The following is a 16,957-nucleotide window of genomic DNA, read 5'->3' as shown; positions in this document are numbered from 1 at the left end:
GACGATACCTCTTATTGTTGTAATGTTATGTTATCAAAACCAGGACTTATTTTGTCACGAAATGTGCCATATGATGGCATCACATGATCGACTGTAAATTTCTCTCGGCAAGCTCGTGCAAAATATGTTGCTTGCTGCTATGACTCACTGACACCAATTGGAAGATTGTATTCTGGACATTGAAGCAAAGTCCAGATGAAATTTACTGTATGGATGGCGAAACTTGACTATATGTGAGCCAAGCTACTCTTAAATACTGTTTATTCTTAAATGGTTAAATAATTAATGTCAGTTCTTTAAGTGAGGGAAAAAAAATCACTGTTGCCAGGTGAAATAGGTGGTGGGTAACAGCAGATCATGAATTCAATGAATTTTTAGAATTACAATAAATAATAATGAATAGTCATCAATAATAAGCGAATATATAATAAATCGCAAATATACAATATAACAACGATTAAGTGAATTAATACCTTATTTGGTTGTTTGACCAGCAGCCCGGCCGTTCTTGTTCTGTGTTATTCTTGTTCTTCAAATGTACTGCATAATGTATTTTGAAACAAATTCCTAAATTCACTTAAATAGGGTTTTCAAAAACATTTCAAACCCACGCAGGAATTACGTCAACACTGACGATCATGATACGGAAATTCACATTTTCCTGTGTAGATTCTCAGCCGTCCAGGTGATAGGAAACGTGAATAGAGACAACTCGACTTTTTCTTGTTTGTCGAAGGTGCTTTTACCTTTTATCCAGAAGGCTTCACACTGCACATCTAAAATACAGAATTGAAGAAGCCTTTTGGAGTCCAGTTGTCTCTGGTCAACCTTTTCAGGTTCTGTCTAATACTTCGGTATAGTGTGATAGCTATTATGTACGTAATGGATACAATACATTTTATAATGTGGAAATCATGTTGAATTATCACTCAAATTCATTGAAACAAACACGGTTTGCCTGATTCAGATCTCACATTCACGTGAGAGCAAACAGAATTGTGTGTTAAAACGATTATGAAATAGAAATGAAAGAACTCACCCTCGACCCGTTCAGTTGTTGAGGTATCAAGTGAGTTGCATCATCTTCAGTGTGGTGCTATCACCATACTGTGTCCTTTAGCTTTCACTCCCCTTCAACCCTCCCACTTGATACCAGTGTTTACTTTCATCTATGGCATCGATATTTCTGCCGTCGTATTTTGATGGACAACAAATTCTCGGCCTCCCCCAGTTCTGAACAGAAAAGGTTGTGAGGTCACCGAAGGAGTGAAAATCTGGTTGAAGTGAATCAGGACGGCAATTTCTGTCTATCTGTCTTCGGTCGCCGACTGACTAATGCCCCATTGTGTTGTCTCTCAGTGGGGGGCTCACCGTGGGAGTTTGGCTTTGTCGGGGGTGTAGTATTGACCTGAGTGGCATGGGCCAGCAGGACTAAGCAGGTTGTCGACGCTTGGACTCAGTTAACAATCTTACAATTGAGCCCTGTGCAAAGGTAAGAGCAGCCGGCTCCCCCGAGTCCAAACGTCTGCAGGGTTCCGAAACCTGAGAGGACACCTCACTCTGCTTCCTGTCATAGCATGATACTGTGTTTCACTGGGACAATAACTTTCTCCTGTATTATTAATACTAAAAGGAACAGCAATCACTCGATGCACCAGCGCTCGTTTCACTGCAGGTGTATAGAATGAGCAACTGGATCCACCCCGCCTGGTGCTCTACTGACAACTAGATGTTGAGATTGGAATACCGGTACTTGGGTTCGTTTTAAGTCCCAGCGATGTCTACCGAACCATCACTGTATTTATGACACGTTATTAATAGATGTATCTTCAAAGAACTTGTGACTGCCATCAGCCAACACGTAGCACTTCCATGGAGATTAAAGCAACACGTGACTGTTGTAAAGTCGGGGAACATGATTTTACTAAAACATGATGTCATCTACAGAGGGGACAGGAGGCTACATCAAAAAGCCAACGAGTCTCCGGAGATTTAGAAAGCTGGACGCTGGTGAGCGGACAACCATATCATTATCATTCTTCTTTGTACTTTATTAAGAAAAAAAGACACACTTCTTCGACAATGAATGAATCAATCAGGGGTTAATCTTAAAAGGTACAATTAAGCAGTGGCTCACCACACAAAATAATAATAGCTTTGCATTTCACTGAATAGGTTCACACTCCATAGTGTCATTTTGTAAGGAAATGAAAATATGCTGTTTGTTATTTCAGTACAGCGGTGCCTTAAGATATGAGTTTAGTTCATTCTATGACCACGCTCAACTCTTTTCCCCATTGAAATGAATTGAAACGCTATTTATCCATTACAGCCCCCCCCCATTTTTTAATGACAAAATAGCACTCTATCATATTGTACCTTAGAAAAAAAAAGTAACGACACAAATAAATACAATGAGACAGGTTTTGTCATACTGCATCATTTGAATGTCCCACTTTTTCAGCGGTCCGTGTAAAACGTGGGGGGCAGAATAAACAGACAGATTGTACGTGGAGACGGTCTACAGCTCCTCAGCAGGCCACTAATATTAGTTCTTCGCTGAGGATAAGGAATATATGATTGAGTGGTGTTGTATTATCTGTCTACATGTGCTGCTCCACCTTTTATGTTCGGATGCCTGTTGTTTAAAGAGTTATAACACTGCGACATAGATTAAGATTAAAATAAAGGATAAGATGCCACCCATTAGAAAGTCTATCGAGTCTGTCATTATGTGTTAACATTAAGCTAGCCGGGGAATTCCTAAGGCACTAATTGTTTTAAAAATACCAGTGTAATTCTCTTTGTTTTATGTTTGGTTTGACAGGAAACTTCAACTGGGAGTGGCAATTAACAGATTGAAACTTTTTTTTAAAAAGAATTGTTTACTAATGCTATCTGCCAAACTTGCTGCTTATTGAGAAGTATGTTGAGTCACTGCCAGCAATAACCGATAGTATCTCAAGTTTGTCCTCGCATATCAAAGCAAAAAATAAATGTAAAAAAATTTCCAAGCCCAACAATTGCTTGCATCTAAAAAAACAAACAAACTCGTAAGTCAGTTCACTTCTATCTGAAAGTACAATTGTATAATTTACTACAAATATAATTTTTGTCACATTTTTGGGTTGGGAGTGTGTTGTGAGATTTGTAATAATGTAAATGTAATGTAAATTAATGTAAAATATGCACCTGGTTGAATAAAAGCTGAGAAACACCAATTTGTAGACCATTGCCCTGAATCCTTATTATTTTATATCACAGAGACATTTTGCACAATTCCATGCCCCCTACTGCCTTTTGTCTTCCGAGTGCACAAAGGGTACACCTGATAGTTCAATAGTATTCAATTTAGTTCGATTCACCAAGTCAAGCAAAACCAGACTAAGTGAGATCACCTATCACAGATTCAGTCATTTCATCTAAAGTTCATCATACACCCAATATTTATTCCTAAATGTGGAATATGTCACGTAAGGTTCCTCCACAGAGACACCAAGAGCTCTTTGCTTTGCCTCATCCTTCAGGAATAAATCCTGATGGGCCTGCCAGAGGAACCGATGTTTCAACATACAGGAGACACAGAAAACACGCATTACTTATTTTGTTACATGTATCACTTTTAGCAAACAGGCAAAAGATCAACAAACCTTGGAAGCCCGAGAGATGTTGTATTGTAAATCCTTCACGGATTGATTGTTGGAGTCTATCATATCCTGTAAGAGGAAAAAAAACCCCATTAAAATATTGGAAATATTCACTGTCAGATTTAAATTCCACCATCTATCCCTCCATCTACAGTGGCTCGCCAAAGTATTTATACCCCTTTTTCCACAATTTGTCACGTCACATCCGCAAACGTGAATGTTTGTTAGATCAACAAAAAGTGGAAATTGGAAAGAAATTGACACATACCTAACATAGCTCGTTTTGTGAAGGGATAGCTCCTGCAGCCACGCTGCAGCGCGTGGCCCGTTATGTTCAGTGATTGCAATGCGAGCCCGAAGACATTTGACATCCATTTCAGTTGGCAGTAGACGGCCCCAAAATGGCGACCGCTCAAAATGGATGAAAATGGATGGATGAATTTGCTCGACACTTAATCCACGAATGTAACAGTACCTATTTTGGGGATTATAAATGAGACTTTTTGCAGAGTAAGGCTGGTCCTACAACTTCTACTCAGGTGCGATTTATATACCGTACGTATATTAAAATTTGAATAAAATCCCTGTTCCCTAGGTTGCATTTGGAAATTCACTCTGTTACTCTAACACCACTGTGCATAGGCCCTTAAGGGAAAAAGTGGTACCATGGCACTGTCTCTGCTGCTTTTGAGTGCAGTTTGGTCCACATTAGAGACCAAGAGCACAGCGGAGAGCTTGGCCTCCGTCGCTGCCAAGCTGTCCATCATATCCCTCACTTTCGCTTCCGTCTTTGCATTCTTCTCATCCTCTTCCCTCTGAACACTCTCAACGTTCCGAGTGAGGGTCAAGCGCAGCTCGTCTCGTTCCCGCTGAAGCTAGAGTCACATTCACGTGAGAGCGGATTATCAGAAGGGTGCTAAATGCAATACATTATTTATGATTACGTTTACCTCGCTGAATTTCTGCTTCAGTTGCTCTAATTCTTGTTTCTGATCACTGAGCTCCTTTTCTTTTCTCTTTTCTTTGGTGTCCTGTTGAAAGCTCAACATCAAGCCGCTGGTTGTAACATATAAAACCCACACAATATGAAATATCCACACACAATAAGCACAGTATTAAAAGGCAACCTCTTTCCGGATCGGGTTCTTCATCTTTCGCTCAATTTCAGCAGCTTTGTGCTGCACGTCGAGGAGGAGCTTACTGAGATGCTCGTTTTCTGCTAGAAGGCGAGTCAGGTTCTTTTCCTTTTCTTTTTGTTTCATCTTTAGGGCTTCTATTTGTTTCTAGGAAACAGCATGAAGAATAAAGGGTAGGTGGTTAATTATTTATGAGGAAATAGTTCCTTTTTTAAAACAAATAATTTGTGAACAAATGTTGAACGTTAAAGGTGAATACATTTAAATAATTACTTAAACGGTTAATGACCACTATATTAGGCTTCACACCTTCACAGGATCTAAAAAAATATATCGAAATCAAAAATTCTGCAAAAATCTTAATACCGGTATTAGGATAGTAACGCTGTTTTGCTAGTATTGTCGTTTTTGCCGTTGAACTGAAGCACATCACACGAACATTTCGTATTTTGTATGCCTGAGTATTTTTAGTCTTTTTTCAGAAGGTAGCATTCTTACCTTCATTGAATCATTGTGATACAAATCTCGTTCCATGGTTTGATTGAGGAGAGTGAGTGTGTCACCAAATATTTGTTCGTGGTCTCTGGTAAGAGCGTTGATGTGACTGTTCCACTGATCCTCTTGTTTGAGGACTTCCATTTTCCTCATGTTGACCAGCTCCTGTTGCAGCAGCCCCAGCTTTTCCTTGTAGTGGGCCTCTGTTCCTACTCAAATGTGCGCACAAAATGACATAGAGTTAACGCTTGTAGATTCATGTTACAGCAGTGGCAAATTCGTGCATATATATATATATATATATATATATATATATATATACATATATATATATATACATGCATACACACACACACACACACACACATATATATACTGTATATATATATTTTAAACCAATCCTCTGTCAAACATCTTGGTTACACGCATTTTTTGTTCAGGCCAAAGGAATTAAATTATTCCTTTGGCACCATCTAGTGGAATCTTGATGTCGTGGTTAAATTTAATGCATTGATCGTGTTTTTCCATCTTGTTTAAAATGTTTGGAGATTGTTGTTGGCACTAGATAGTCAAAAGTGAAATCGAAAGTATGGTTTTGCTTCTGTTCCTATGAAGTTATTTATAGCACGCGTCGTCTAATTTGCCATCCAATTTGTGTTGTTGTGGGTAAATATCTCGAGATTATTTTAATTATTTCTATCATTTGTGCGCATTATTTGTTTCCACGTGTGTGATATCTCGTCTGTTTACTAGTTTGTTCTTTAGGCTAGTTTGCTAGCTCATACAATTGATGAGCCTCATGTGAAGGTAGTTTGTGCTTGAACAATATAACTACCGAATACAATACACAACATCGGTTCATGATTGTGAGCCACAAATTGTGTCATGGTACATTGACCGGACTTCAGTGCAGGTACCGTAGGTCGAATTCTCACTCACTGACCATTTGAATGTCAGTAAGAACGGTTGTCTCTATGTGTCCCCTGCGACTGACTGGTTAACTGTCCAGGGTATAGTCCACCTTTTGCCCAGAGTCACCGGGGACAGGTTCCAACTGCCCGCGACCTGGACCTCGAAGCATGGTGTCACATAGAAGTAAGTTGTGGGCTTAGATGCTACTGACTTGGGGAGACAGGAGCTTTTCGACATGAAGGAACAACCTGATTCTCAAGTACGAACGAAAGATTAATGTAACACAAAAAAAAAGAAATAAAACTAAGATCTTTAATCTTGGATTACAGTCTGCGGCAATTGAAACAAGGTGACTTCTTTGCACTTATAGAAAAAAAAAAGACAGTACAGGTATATGGTTGACTGTAATTTGTCCTGATCTTGCAACTGATGTTGTGTTTAATTGGGCATAGCTTTTATGGTGTAAAATTACTTAACATGGTGTCTGAGGACACCCATCTGCAAAAAAAATGTGAAGCCCCGATCGAGAAAAGACTCGCTTGCTGATTGGGCTGACGGACAGCTGCATGTTTTATTATCTTCATTTTAAGTGCTATGTTGTCAATTGTGGCATCTATATGCAACAACAAAGAGTTACGGCAATTATTGTGGGCTTTCACTGATCCCTATTCCTGGCGAAAACCGATTGTCACTGTACAGGTAAACAAAAATGCCCTTGGAGGATTAGAGGTCTACCTGCCAGTTGGTCCTCCCAGTTCTTCTTTGTTTTGGCCACTTCTTCATTGTGTCCCTGTTGACAAATGGGTCAATCAAACCAGTCATTTCAGAATCAGAATCATCTTTATTGGCCAAGTATCTAAAACACACAAGGAATTTGTTTTCCTTTCCTTTTGGGATAGCAGAGAAAAAGTATATCTCAATGAGATGCATATTAGCATCCATTGCGTTGAAAATAGATGCGTTAAAAAAAATTAATCGATGTCCTCACCTTCTCCAGCTCACTGACAAGATTTTCAATGTCGAGCTGGTGTATGTCGTTCCTGATGGCTGCCGTCCTCTTATGAAGCTCCCTCTCCAGCTGGGCTTGTTCTTTCTCTCTCACCTCAGCAGTTGTGACACGGTCTGCTTCCAACTCGGAGATGGTGTTGTTGTGCTCACGCAACAGGTGCTTCATTTTCTGCTTATACACCTAATGTCACGGAAAGATGCGGTTCGTTTTATAAGTGATTGCGAATACACTTTGCAGTGAGGCAGAGTAGGAAATAGGTGCAAAGTTTCCAGTAAACTTCCACAGGAAGTTAGGATATGCCCAAAGTCAGCTGAAATGGACAGCAGCTCATCCACGACTCTGAACAGGATACTTGCTTGACTTCTCCATCGAGCTGTGCAAAAGATTTTTAATTACCTACTTTAATCTCTACAAGGTGGCGTCCCTCATCCTCCTCAATCTTCTTTTCTTCATTTCTGAGTTGGGCCACGGCCTCCTTCAGTTGCTTCTTGGTCACATCCCAAAAGGAGTGGATCTTATCTCGCTCCAGCTGGAAGTAGTTCCTCTCTTCCCGTTCTCTGTCCAGCTGCTCTCGCAGGATGGCAATGTGCTCTATCATCTAGAATTTAGAAATCAATTTTATTGCCGTAGCGTCACGTAATTTCTACCCACAACAATACACACAACAGATGTGCCTTCCAAAATAATGATTAGCTTATTGACTGTCAGAGAGATATTAATTTAACAATGTACCGGTACCTAAAAATGTGTTCTAGGTTGCGGTGCATAATACTCGCGGAGTCTAAGAGACTCACTGTACACCCATGTAACGTGCACAAACGCTGAACAACGCCGCGTCTACAATTGGCATGTTGTCAAACACATCGCAACTATGTTTTTGGTAATTTTCAACCTGCTTGAGCAATTTCACCTGTTTTTTTTAATCCTGAGTAAAAAGTGCTCCTGGCATTAATTCTGCACTTGTCACCATGGATGAAATTAACAAGCCACAACTAGACGGTTGACACATACAGAGACCAGGCCCTGCGCGGAGGTAACGTTATATTAGTAAGGTACATCAACATTAATATCACAGGGAAGAAATTAACTAAGTGGGCATCTTGGAGCAAGGAAGGTCTGGGTGACAAAGATTACACGACACCGGTGCCCATTTCAGTCTGAAATGTTCCCACATTTGGATCATTTTTGGTCTTTTTTGTGTATTTTTCAGAGAACACTGCACGAATTGAACGACATTCAACAATGGTAGCTCCGAAACACCCTAAAAACTGTAACTTGACAAAGTTGAAACCTTATCGCTCAGATCAATCCAATTGAGTAAATAAAATATTCACTATATATCACGGTTTTGAATCACTTGTATAGTCAAATGAGAGGGCGTCCTGCGCTGCAAACTCTCTTTACTCAAGTTGTCAAGCTGATCTAAAACCCCAAAACCTTATAGATTATGTATTTATTTATTGCGGCATCGTTTTCATTCCGACCTGCTCCTTGGACAGCTCGTCCTTGGTGAGTCCATCTATGAGTGCAGCAGACTTGACCTTGGCTGACTTTTTCCCCGAGCTCTTCTTTTTAGGCGACTGTTCAAAGTTAGCACGTTAGCCAAAACATTTCGAGTCAATGCTGTAAAGCTAATACAACTCATTCATCCACCTCATTAGAATTCGAAAGGCAAACTCGGGATAAACAAACTTTAGCTCACCATGGTTCGTAATGTCGTTTGCAGATATCTGGAAGCGTAATTCCGAGCTGCATCAAACAAGTGTTGCTATGGCAACGGGATAAGGTTTTCCTCGGTGTGCAAACCCGCCAATAGAAGGCAGTTCTCCACTCCAAGAACTGGAACTGATTACAGTCTTGGACAGTTCAACAGTTACAACGAAAAGAATTGTTTGGGGATTGGGTGAGAGTCTTTTTCCCCCCGCAGATTATAACCAGTAACATCAACTGGTCATTGCTGCCGTCTCTAAACCATACAAGATGGCTGTTCGCACCTTTCTATTTCCTCTTACACCAGCCCCCTACACTCACCACAGATCAGAATGTTACCTGCAAACATGATAGTCAAAGGAGACTCCTGATCTGTCCATCACACCACAGAAAACAAGAGAGGGCTCAGAGGCGATCCCTGACGGAGACCCGCCGCCGCAGGTGAGCTGGAAAAGCTGCAGAACCCAGATTTTACTCAACAGTGGCTAAGGAAAAAGCTCAGTAGTACTCGTGATAAATTACAACACACCCAGTATGTACAGCGTATGAAACGGTAGAGGTGCATAATGCATTTCGAAAGTCAAAAACAGTATCACTCAGGCTGCGTGACACAAATTCTTTGTGTGCCATCGAGGAAAATGACCCCATTTTAGTAATAGTTCAATTCACTTTTAAAAAGTTGCTAAAGGTTTTGAAATCGATTTTAAAAGTAGGTTAATGTGTTGGTGAAAAGTTGCAAAATCAAGCATGTGCGATTGGCATCTGTGCACGTGACGAACAAGCGCCGTCACGTGACTTGTTTTGCAAGGAAGTCACGCGCCAGGATATAAAAAACGAGCCTCGCTTCATCAGTTATCATCCCCATCAGTTAGCTGATCGTTGAGGTCAGAAGATGTATGCCGAGGGTCGCCCGTCGGTCTTGTTTTTATCCGTATTAGCCGTCTTCTGGCGTGGCTCTTGGGCTCATTATGCCCCCGACGAGGTGAGCAATCTCCCCGGCATGACTTTCAAACCCAACTTCCGTCAGTGGTCGGGACACGTCCAGGCCAGACCCGGCAAATTTCTGCATTATTGGTGAGCGACATGAAAAACACACTTGAGAATAAGTACTGTACTCGTAGTGATCACGTGATTGCATTCGTTTTACTATCTTGTTTTGAAGTCAATCAGTCTCAGTGATAGCAAGTAACTATTTTTTTAAATAAAATGTGCTTAGATTTTTTTTTCAAGGTACGTACACTTGAGTATTAATATTTCTGACGACTTTTTTTAACTCCTTACATTTGAAAAAATCTACTGTCTATATTCAGTTATTAGCCAGTTTAGCGTTTGTCATTCTGATCACAACGTTAGCAAATCAAAGGCACAAGTTTGATAGCGTAGAGGGAATAAAAAAGGACAATTATGTGCGGAGGTTTATTTTCATTGTGCTCATCAGAAGTGGGTTGAGTAGACAAAAATTATATTCCTATAAAACTGTCATTTGAAAATGATGTGACTCAAGGATAAGTAAAAAGTGGTGCTGTGCATAATTACTAGAGTAAGAGCAAGTAGACCCAAGTATTCAGTTGAAAAAAAACATCGACAGGCACGGGGAGAGCATGCAAACTCCACACAGAAAGGCCCGAGCCAGAAACAAACCCGGCACCTCTGGACCGTGAGGCGTATGTGCTAATCAGTTGTTCACTGTGCTGCCGAAGTGCGACTCATGAATTGCATATTGCTTTTCTCCCTGCTCCTATTAAAAGTACACAACCCTTTCTCCAGTGAGAAACAGAACTATGTCTACAGTATATGTCTAGTTGGGTTGGAGGAGGTGTAATTGGCATTCTAATTTGATCAAACACAAAAAATCAGGAGTTGTCAGATTTGTTTTGTCCTTGCACATTTGTGAATTTATTACTAATAAATTCTAAATCAGAGGGATTTGTTTGTGTTTTTATTTTAACTTACATTCCGTGTTGCAGAGTAACTGCCTTCTGCCTTTTGTCAGAAATAAATGAAAGATATTTCTTTAAAATTATCGGTCACTGGTTTAATAGAAATGTCATGTCTCAAAAGTAGGCCTACTTTTGGTATTGGGCTGAGAACACTTACTGATATCAGTCCGGGGGGGGGGGGGGGGGGGGAAGAGTGGTATGAAATATTTGTACTCGGCACGTTTGCTTCTTATTGGTGGTTTGGGTCTCGTGCAGGTTTGTGACCTCTCAGAGGGATCCGGTCAAAGACCCGCTGGTATTGTGGCTCAACGGAGGCCCAGGCTGCAGCTCGCTGGATGGATTCCTATCCGAGAACGGACCCTTCCATGTGGGTGTGCCCACAGTTTGCAAAAGTGGCAACAACACCCCGTTGACGTGACTTTCATTGTTAATTTCCTCTCAGGTAAGAGATGATGGAGCCACTTTGTACGAGAACACTTTCAGCTGGAACAAGATTGCAAACGTTCTATATTTAGAATCTCCCGCAGGAGTCGGCTACTCCTACGCCAATGATGGCGACTACACAACGGATGATGATCAGGTGATATATTCTATGATTGATTGACTTGTTGCGTGAAGCTAAAAAATAAATAAATTCACGTCTCCTGTTTAGGTTGCCGAGGACAATTACAAAGCGCTGCAGAGTTTTTTTGCCAAGTTTCCGAGCTTCACACGGAATGACTTTTTCATCGTTGGAGAAAGTTATGGTGGAATTTACGTGCCAACCCTCAGTTTACGCATTGCTACAGGAGATGACAAAATCAAATTTAAGGTGAGATTCTTAAGCTAAAATGCATGATACAGTTGATGTTACTTTGCAATGGAGAGGGCCCCCCCCCAAAAAAAGTTCCGTGTATACTAAAAAATGATGATATCCCGTCTTACGTTTCACGCAGATGTGCGTATTCCGTCTGAAATCTGAGCCTGTTTAGTTGAACACTATATTCTGTTGTGTGAATAGACGCATACGTTAATTGTTCTGCCTGTCACTATGTCGCTTGCAAAGAAAGAGGACAACAATGAGTTTTATTTTCCCTAAGTAATCATTTTTGGATCAATTAGATAAAACTGGACCATTTCTTGTGGCACGCTAAGTGGTTGGTGTAAACTGTGCTACACTGTCAACTGTATGTTAATTTTTATTTGTTTTTTTTCTTTAAGGGATTTGCTGTGGGAAACGGTCTCAGCAGCTTTGCACTCAATGACCAGACTTTAATATATTTTGCCTACTACCACGGCCTCTTTGGAGAAGAGTAAGTTACTTTTCGATGAAGGAACTTTATTTTATAAACGTGTACAGTCTTTGAACGTTCACCTCAGCACTTCTGATGATGCTGTGTCTAAAATTCTGCCTGCACTGAGGTGAAAATGCCCAGTTTTGATTGACACTGTAAAATAGGACATAAGTTAATGGGGTTAATTATTGCGGTTGTAATTTACAGTGTAGGACCGTCTCCAGCACGTCCACGTCCCCCATGAGGATAAGCGGCTCAAATAATGGATAGATGAATAGCTTCCGAATAGTTGAACTATCACAAACACATGATTGCAGAAGTAAAGTCAGAATTGGCTTTGATGTAAATATTCAGACAGCTTAAACTTGCATTTGAGTACTCACCAACAACCTCTTCTTGATCAGGCCATCGAGCTTAAAATTATGATGAAAATGTTTTATTTTAATCAAATATTGTTCAAAAACACTTCTAATACATGGCGGCAGTTTCCTTTGATTTTTTTATTTTTATTTTTTTTACTACTCGCATTTTAGCAGGTATGTGAACAATCTTGCCAAACATTTCACTGAAATGTAGTACAAAAGCATTTCACATGTGGTGAGTCAATGTCAACACTGGGGGACACTATGACAAGAGTAAATAGAGTAAACGGTAGATGGCTAAGAGATGAAGAAGAATGCCAAGTCTGGTATAACAGTATATTCAAGATATGTTATCACATATACACAACAAATGGATGGATAACTAGTTTTGAAATCAGAAGTCAGTTCAAATGTTTTCAATTTATTTAAAAAAAAAAAGGTGGTGTGGGGGGGTTGGTCACAAAAAAATCTTGCAATATCTCACTGTTGTTACAAGTGAAGCCTATTTGCCTTCGCAGGCTATGTAAAAATGATCTTATGGGGTGGATCTGTCCCCGGACCTTGAGTTTGACACCTGTACCTTAACGTATGTGTTGTACTATCAAGAGTATTTTGAGCATGAAGACAGATGTACAGTATCAGCAGAGATCCTGCATCCGGAGTCAGGCTTTTTCCTGCTGTGGTTGCAATTGTAACGTTGTGCGTTATGCGCAGCTTGTGGCGTGATCTCAACCTTTATTGCTGCGAGAAGCAAAGATGTGACTTCTCCAACTCCACTTCGCAGAAATGCCAGACGCTGGTATGTACGTGTACCTGCATGTACATTGTTCATCTCACCACCCAGGTGAGCAATGTCTGCCTCTGTTTTGATCTCCCTGCAGGTCGGCGTGGCCTTTAATATCGTGTACAACAGTGGTCTTAACGAGTATGCGCTTTACTTGAACTGTGAGGGTCGCGGTGGTTTTCACCCAGCCTACGAGAGGGCAATGAGTCACCTGTTCAAGAACTACCGCAAACGTAGCTACAATGTAAGTGAGAGCCCACACTCTTATTCACCACACAGGAAAAGCAAAAGGGATGTTGACCAATGTCTTTGCGGGAAGCTTTCAGATGGGCCGTCATTCTCCGTCTCTCTGGGCAAAGTCCCCCCCTGCATTAATAGCACGGCTCAAGTCAACTGGCTCAACAGGGGCGATGTCAGGAAAGCCTTGCATATTCCGGACACGCTGCCACCATGGGACCTGTGCAGGTATGTTCGAACGCCAACACTCTGCACGACAAGTTCTTTGTTGTCATTAATTTTGGATGGTGTGCGTGGTGTTACTAAAGAGTGTGGTTTAATTTCGAGACCACAATTTATTTGACCAGTTACATTCACGGAATTGTGACAGCAGAGCCAATGTCTCCATGGTAACAATCAATCTATTTTCTCTGAATGGGTGTGAGGCAGCAGTGCGAACGAACTGGGCCACTGCGTGCTAAACTGTAACAAAATGAAAGTAGTTGTGGCTTCGTGATTTCGTTTTGTTAAAACATGCGACAAAACACACACACAAGGGACTCTCACTCCATTTACTCTGTACTTGTCTTGTGTTGTATGCCTATACATACAGGCACGTCTTAATAAATTAAAATGTTCTAAATTCACAATGTATTGGAGTACACAGAATATTAAAAACTTCAGAAAATACTTTGTTGTTTAGAAGAACGACTATATACAGTATACTGAATATGGAGTCCCCCTCGGTTTACTTTGTAGTTAAGAGTGCCCCCTGCTGGTTGCGGCTTAGTAGTACCGGGTAGTAGTAGGATACTGATGTTTCCAGCCATAGGGAAGGGCACAAAAATAACCTCACCGATACAAACATTTGATTCATCCAATCGATTTATTTTAAGTAGCAAAACAGCAATTGGATAAAAATCTGAAACATCAATTTGTGCTGGCAGTGTCCATCCTAACATTTTTAAATGTACCGAACAGTTCATAACCAAATCTGAGCTTTGTTTGCTTGATGCGGAACAATAATAGGGCCTTTTCTAAAATGTTTTATGTTGTTGTAAATGGGAGTACGTTTTCTACATGGTTGCTTGAATGTGACTCTTATAACCTCATGATCAGCTGTCACGTGATAGTCACAGAAATAAGGATCCAATGGTCCACTCATTGTCCTGTTCCATGCATGTCTTGTATTAACTCATTAACGCTTCTTGTCTCTTCTGTAGTGAGACTGTCGGGCAGGGTTACACCAGCCTGTACGCATCAGTGAAAGATGTGTATCTTAAGTTGCTTTCGTTTGGCCTTCGAGCACTCGTCTACAACGGGGACACGGACATGGCCTGCAACTTCCTGGGAGATCAGTGGTTTGTGGAAGACCTGGGCATAGAGGTAGCGCCTGACTATTGATCCCTAACCCTTGTTTGATTTTTCATTCATCCACTTTATAATCCGCTTCTTGTCGCGAGCGTGCTGGAGCCTATCCCAGCTGACTTCAGGCAGTAGGCTGGTTATATCCAATCACAGGGCACACATAGACAAACAACCATTTGTGCTCACAATCACACTTAGGGACAATTTAGAGTGTTCCATTACCCTGCCATGCATGTTTTTGAAATGTGGGAGGACACCGGAGTTCCCAGAGAAAACCCACGCAGGCGCGGGAGTACATGCAAACACTCCAACACAGGAAGGCCAAAGCCGGAATCGAACCCTGCACCTCAGCAATAGAAGGCAAACGTGCTAACCAGTCGCTCACTGTTATTTTTTTTCTTCTTCTTCACAACGTGCAGGTTTCAGTACCACTCCCTCCAGAGTTTGTAATTGTGCAAAGATGGTGGCAAAACACCATAAACTAAAGCATCAACTCTATTGCACGTATAAAACCAAATTACCTTACATGTTTATGAAGTAGTGAAGCTATTCTACACAAACGAACCACCCACACATGAGGCTCATGAAGAGTATTAGCTGGCATATTAGCATCAAGCCAGAAGGTAGAGGACGCTGCCATGGCATCAGGCTAACAATTTTGGAAGTTTCTTATTTTTTCACAAATCTATACTATTGGTCAGTCAACATGCTTGTTATTTTTCCACTTTAGTGGCCAATCTTGATGATGATCAATCTATGAGGATGTCAAGTTAATGGTTGAACAAACATGCCACCAGAGGCCAGTGATATTTGAGGTTTGCACAGAGATAGTCAAATCTAATGTCTTCATGTTGTTCCCAGGCCACCACTATGTATCAACCCTGGCACCTTGACAACCAGGTCGCAGGATTCTACCAGCAGTATGGAAACGTTACCTTCCTGACAGTGAAGGTAAATCAAAATAGTTTTACTCCATTTAGTTTTACTTAAATGTACTGAATAATTGTTTCCAGGGTGCAGGTCACATGGTTCCACAGTGGGCTCCAGGTCCAGCTCTTCACATGTTCCAGTCCTTCATAACAAATGGCTCCTACTGAATCGTGGGTACTGTGCTTAGGTTAATGTGCATTCATTGACATATAGCGTATTTTTTTAAATCAGGGATTTGGGATTTTGAGGGAAAAGACAATTTGGAATTAATTTTGCTTTTTTTATTTGTCCAAGCTGCAGTGTTTGAGCTTAATTATAAAGAAAACTTAAATGACCTTTTCCACTTTGTTCAATTTTGGCACAGTGCAAAGAAAAAAAAATGGTTCTCAGAAATGACTCAATGTCATTGTTTGCCGAAATGAATCAAAACACTGCAATCAGTTTGCACTTTTCACTTATGCCAGGTGACTTGTCAATAATGAAGTTGAATTCATTAAAACTGTATTTTAAATAAAATATGTTGGAAATATATTACATTCTGAAGTTTATTTACTAATCTGGGGTGGACAACATGTACATCAGCGGTGCCCAAACCTTTTGGACGCAAGATCTACTTTTCGATCAACCAACCTCCTCCCGTTATCGCGCACGCCCGAACTTATACACGCATGCCATGATGAACAACAGCCATACCGGCCGCTAAGATGAACAGACAAATAAAGTAGACACAAGACTTGGAGTTTGTTAAAAGGAAATCACTGCCTACCTTCGTGGGAGACCAGGCGCGGAGGTATGGGACGCACTTTTGCAGCCTGTTAACTGTCGTAGCTCAGGCGTACCGTTTTAAAATGCTTCTCTCGATCCTCCAGATTGCCATTCTTTGCCAGTGCCATCGGTGAATTTTACACGAAACGAACTTTGACTGATAATTATAATAAAAGCTATATCGCGACAGCTCTGATTGCAATGTGCAATTGCAAATTGCTGAGCGCTAACAATTTCCGGTGACGCAGTCACCCGACACCGGAAGTTAAAGGGGACTTGTTTTTATTACTATTATACTTTTTGTGAAAGTGAGGCTGTTAGGATTATTAGGGTACAGTGGGGATTAACATAAAAATATGTTACTAGCATGTACAGAGACACACAAATTTTCGTTTGTTTTTACACTACA

At 40.8% G+C, this 16,957-nt stretch overlaps 2 protein-coding genes across 4 annotated transcripts; one reads left to right on the top strand and one right to left on the bottom strand.

Moving 5' to 3' along the window:
• Positions 1 to 2,027: 2,027 nt before the first annotated feature.
• drc4 (dynein regulatory complex subunit 4) lies at positions 2,028 to 16,755 on the bottom strand. Of its 3 annotated transcripts, none has more exons than XM_086107039.1 (11): positions 8,902 to 9,705; positions 8,684 to 8,779; positions 7,600 to 7,797; positions 7,179 to 7,379; positions 6,926 to 6,980; positions 5,282 to 5,487; positions 4,775 to 4,930; positions 4,598 to 4,678; positions 4,313 to 4,522; positions 3,651 to 3,716; positions 2,028 to 3,545 (listed from the first exon to the last, which is right to left on the bottom strand). In XM_086107039.1, the coding sequence occupies exons 1-11, from the start codon at positions 8,902 to 8,904 to the stop codon at positions 3,423 to 3,425; spliced, it is 1,395 nt and encodes a 464-aa protein (XP_085963165.1). In that variant the 5' UTR covers positions 8,905 to 9,705; the 3' UTR covers positions 2,028 to 3,422. The 3 variants fall into 3 exon arrangements, with proteins under 3 accessions (XP_085963165.1, XP_085963167.1, XP_085963166.1); XM_086107041.1 differs by having other exon boundaries at positions 4,424 to 4,522; XM_086107040.1 differs by lacking the exons at positions 8,684 to 8,779; positions 8,902 to 9,705 and adding an exon at positions 16,550 to 16,755.
• Positions 9,703 to 16,314, top strand: LOC147207635 (lysosomal protective protein). The gene is made up of 11 exons (XM_086107038.1): positions 9,703 to 9,983; positions 11,105 to 11,216; positions 11,292 to 11,429; positions 11,502 to 11,660; positions 12,050 to 12,141; positions 13,200 to 13,284; positions 13,367 to 13,513; positions 13,589 to 13,734; positions 14,709 to 14,871; positions 15,715 to 15,804; positions 15,867 to 16,314. Exons 1-11 carry the CDS (start codon positions 9,802 to 9,804, stop codon positions 15,948 to 15,950), a joined length of 1,398 nt encoding a protein of 465 aa, XP_085963164.1. The 5' UTR covers positions 9,703 to 9,801; the 3' UTR covers positions 15,951 to 16,314.
• Positions 16,756 to 16,957: the final 202 nt, after the last annotated feature.

The sequence above is a fragment of the Hippocampus guttulatus genome, chromosome 3, assembly GCF_054856545.1.
Source record: "Hippocampus guttulatus isolate MCC_2025c chromosome 3, RoL_Hgut_1.0, whole genome shotgun sequence".
In the NCBI taxonomy this organism is placed as follows: Eukaryota; Metazoa; Chordata; class Actinopteri; order Syngnathiformes; family Syngnathidae; genus Hippocampus; species Hippocampus guttulatus.
Note: the sequence above shows the minus strand (reverse complement) of the source record. Positions and strands in the feature narration are given on the sequence as shown.

Coding starts and splice junctions, on each gene's coding strand:
- drc4 (XM_086107039.1), bottom strand. Junction 7,380..7,599: donor GCCACCTTGTAGAGATTAAA/GTAGGTAATTAA, acceptor CCGTGACATTAG/GTGTATAAGCAGAAAATGAA. Junction 3,546..3,650: donor ACATCTCTCGGGCTTCCAAG/GTTTGTTGATCT, acceptor TTCCTCTGGCAG/GCCCATCAGGATTTATTCCT.
- LOC147207635 (XM_086107038.1), top strand. CDS start 9,802: ATGTATGCCGAGGGTCGCCCGTCGGTCTTGTTTTTATCCGTATTAGCC. Junction 11,661..12,049: donor ATGACAAAATCAAATTTAAG/GTGAGATTCTTA, acceptor TTTTTCTTTAAG/GGATTTGCTGTGGGAAACGG. Junction 12,142..13,199: donor CACGGCCTCTTTGGAGAAGA/GTAAGTTACTTT, acceptor CGTTATGCGCAG/CTTGTGGCGTGATCTCAACC.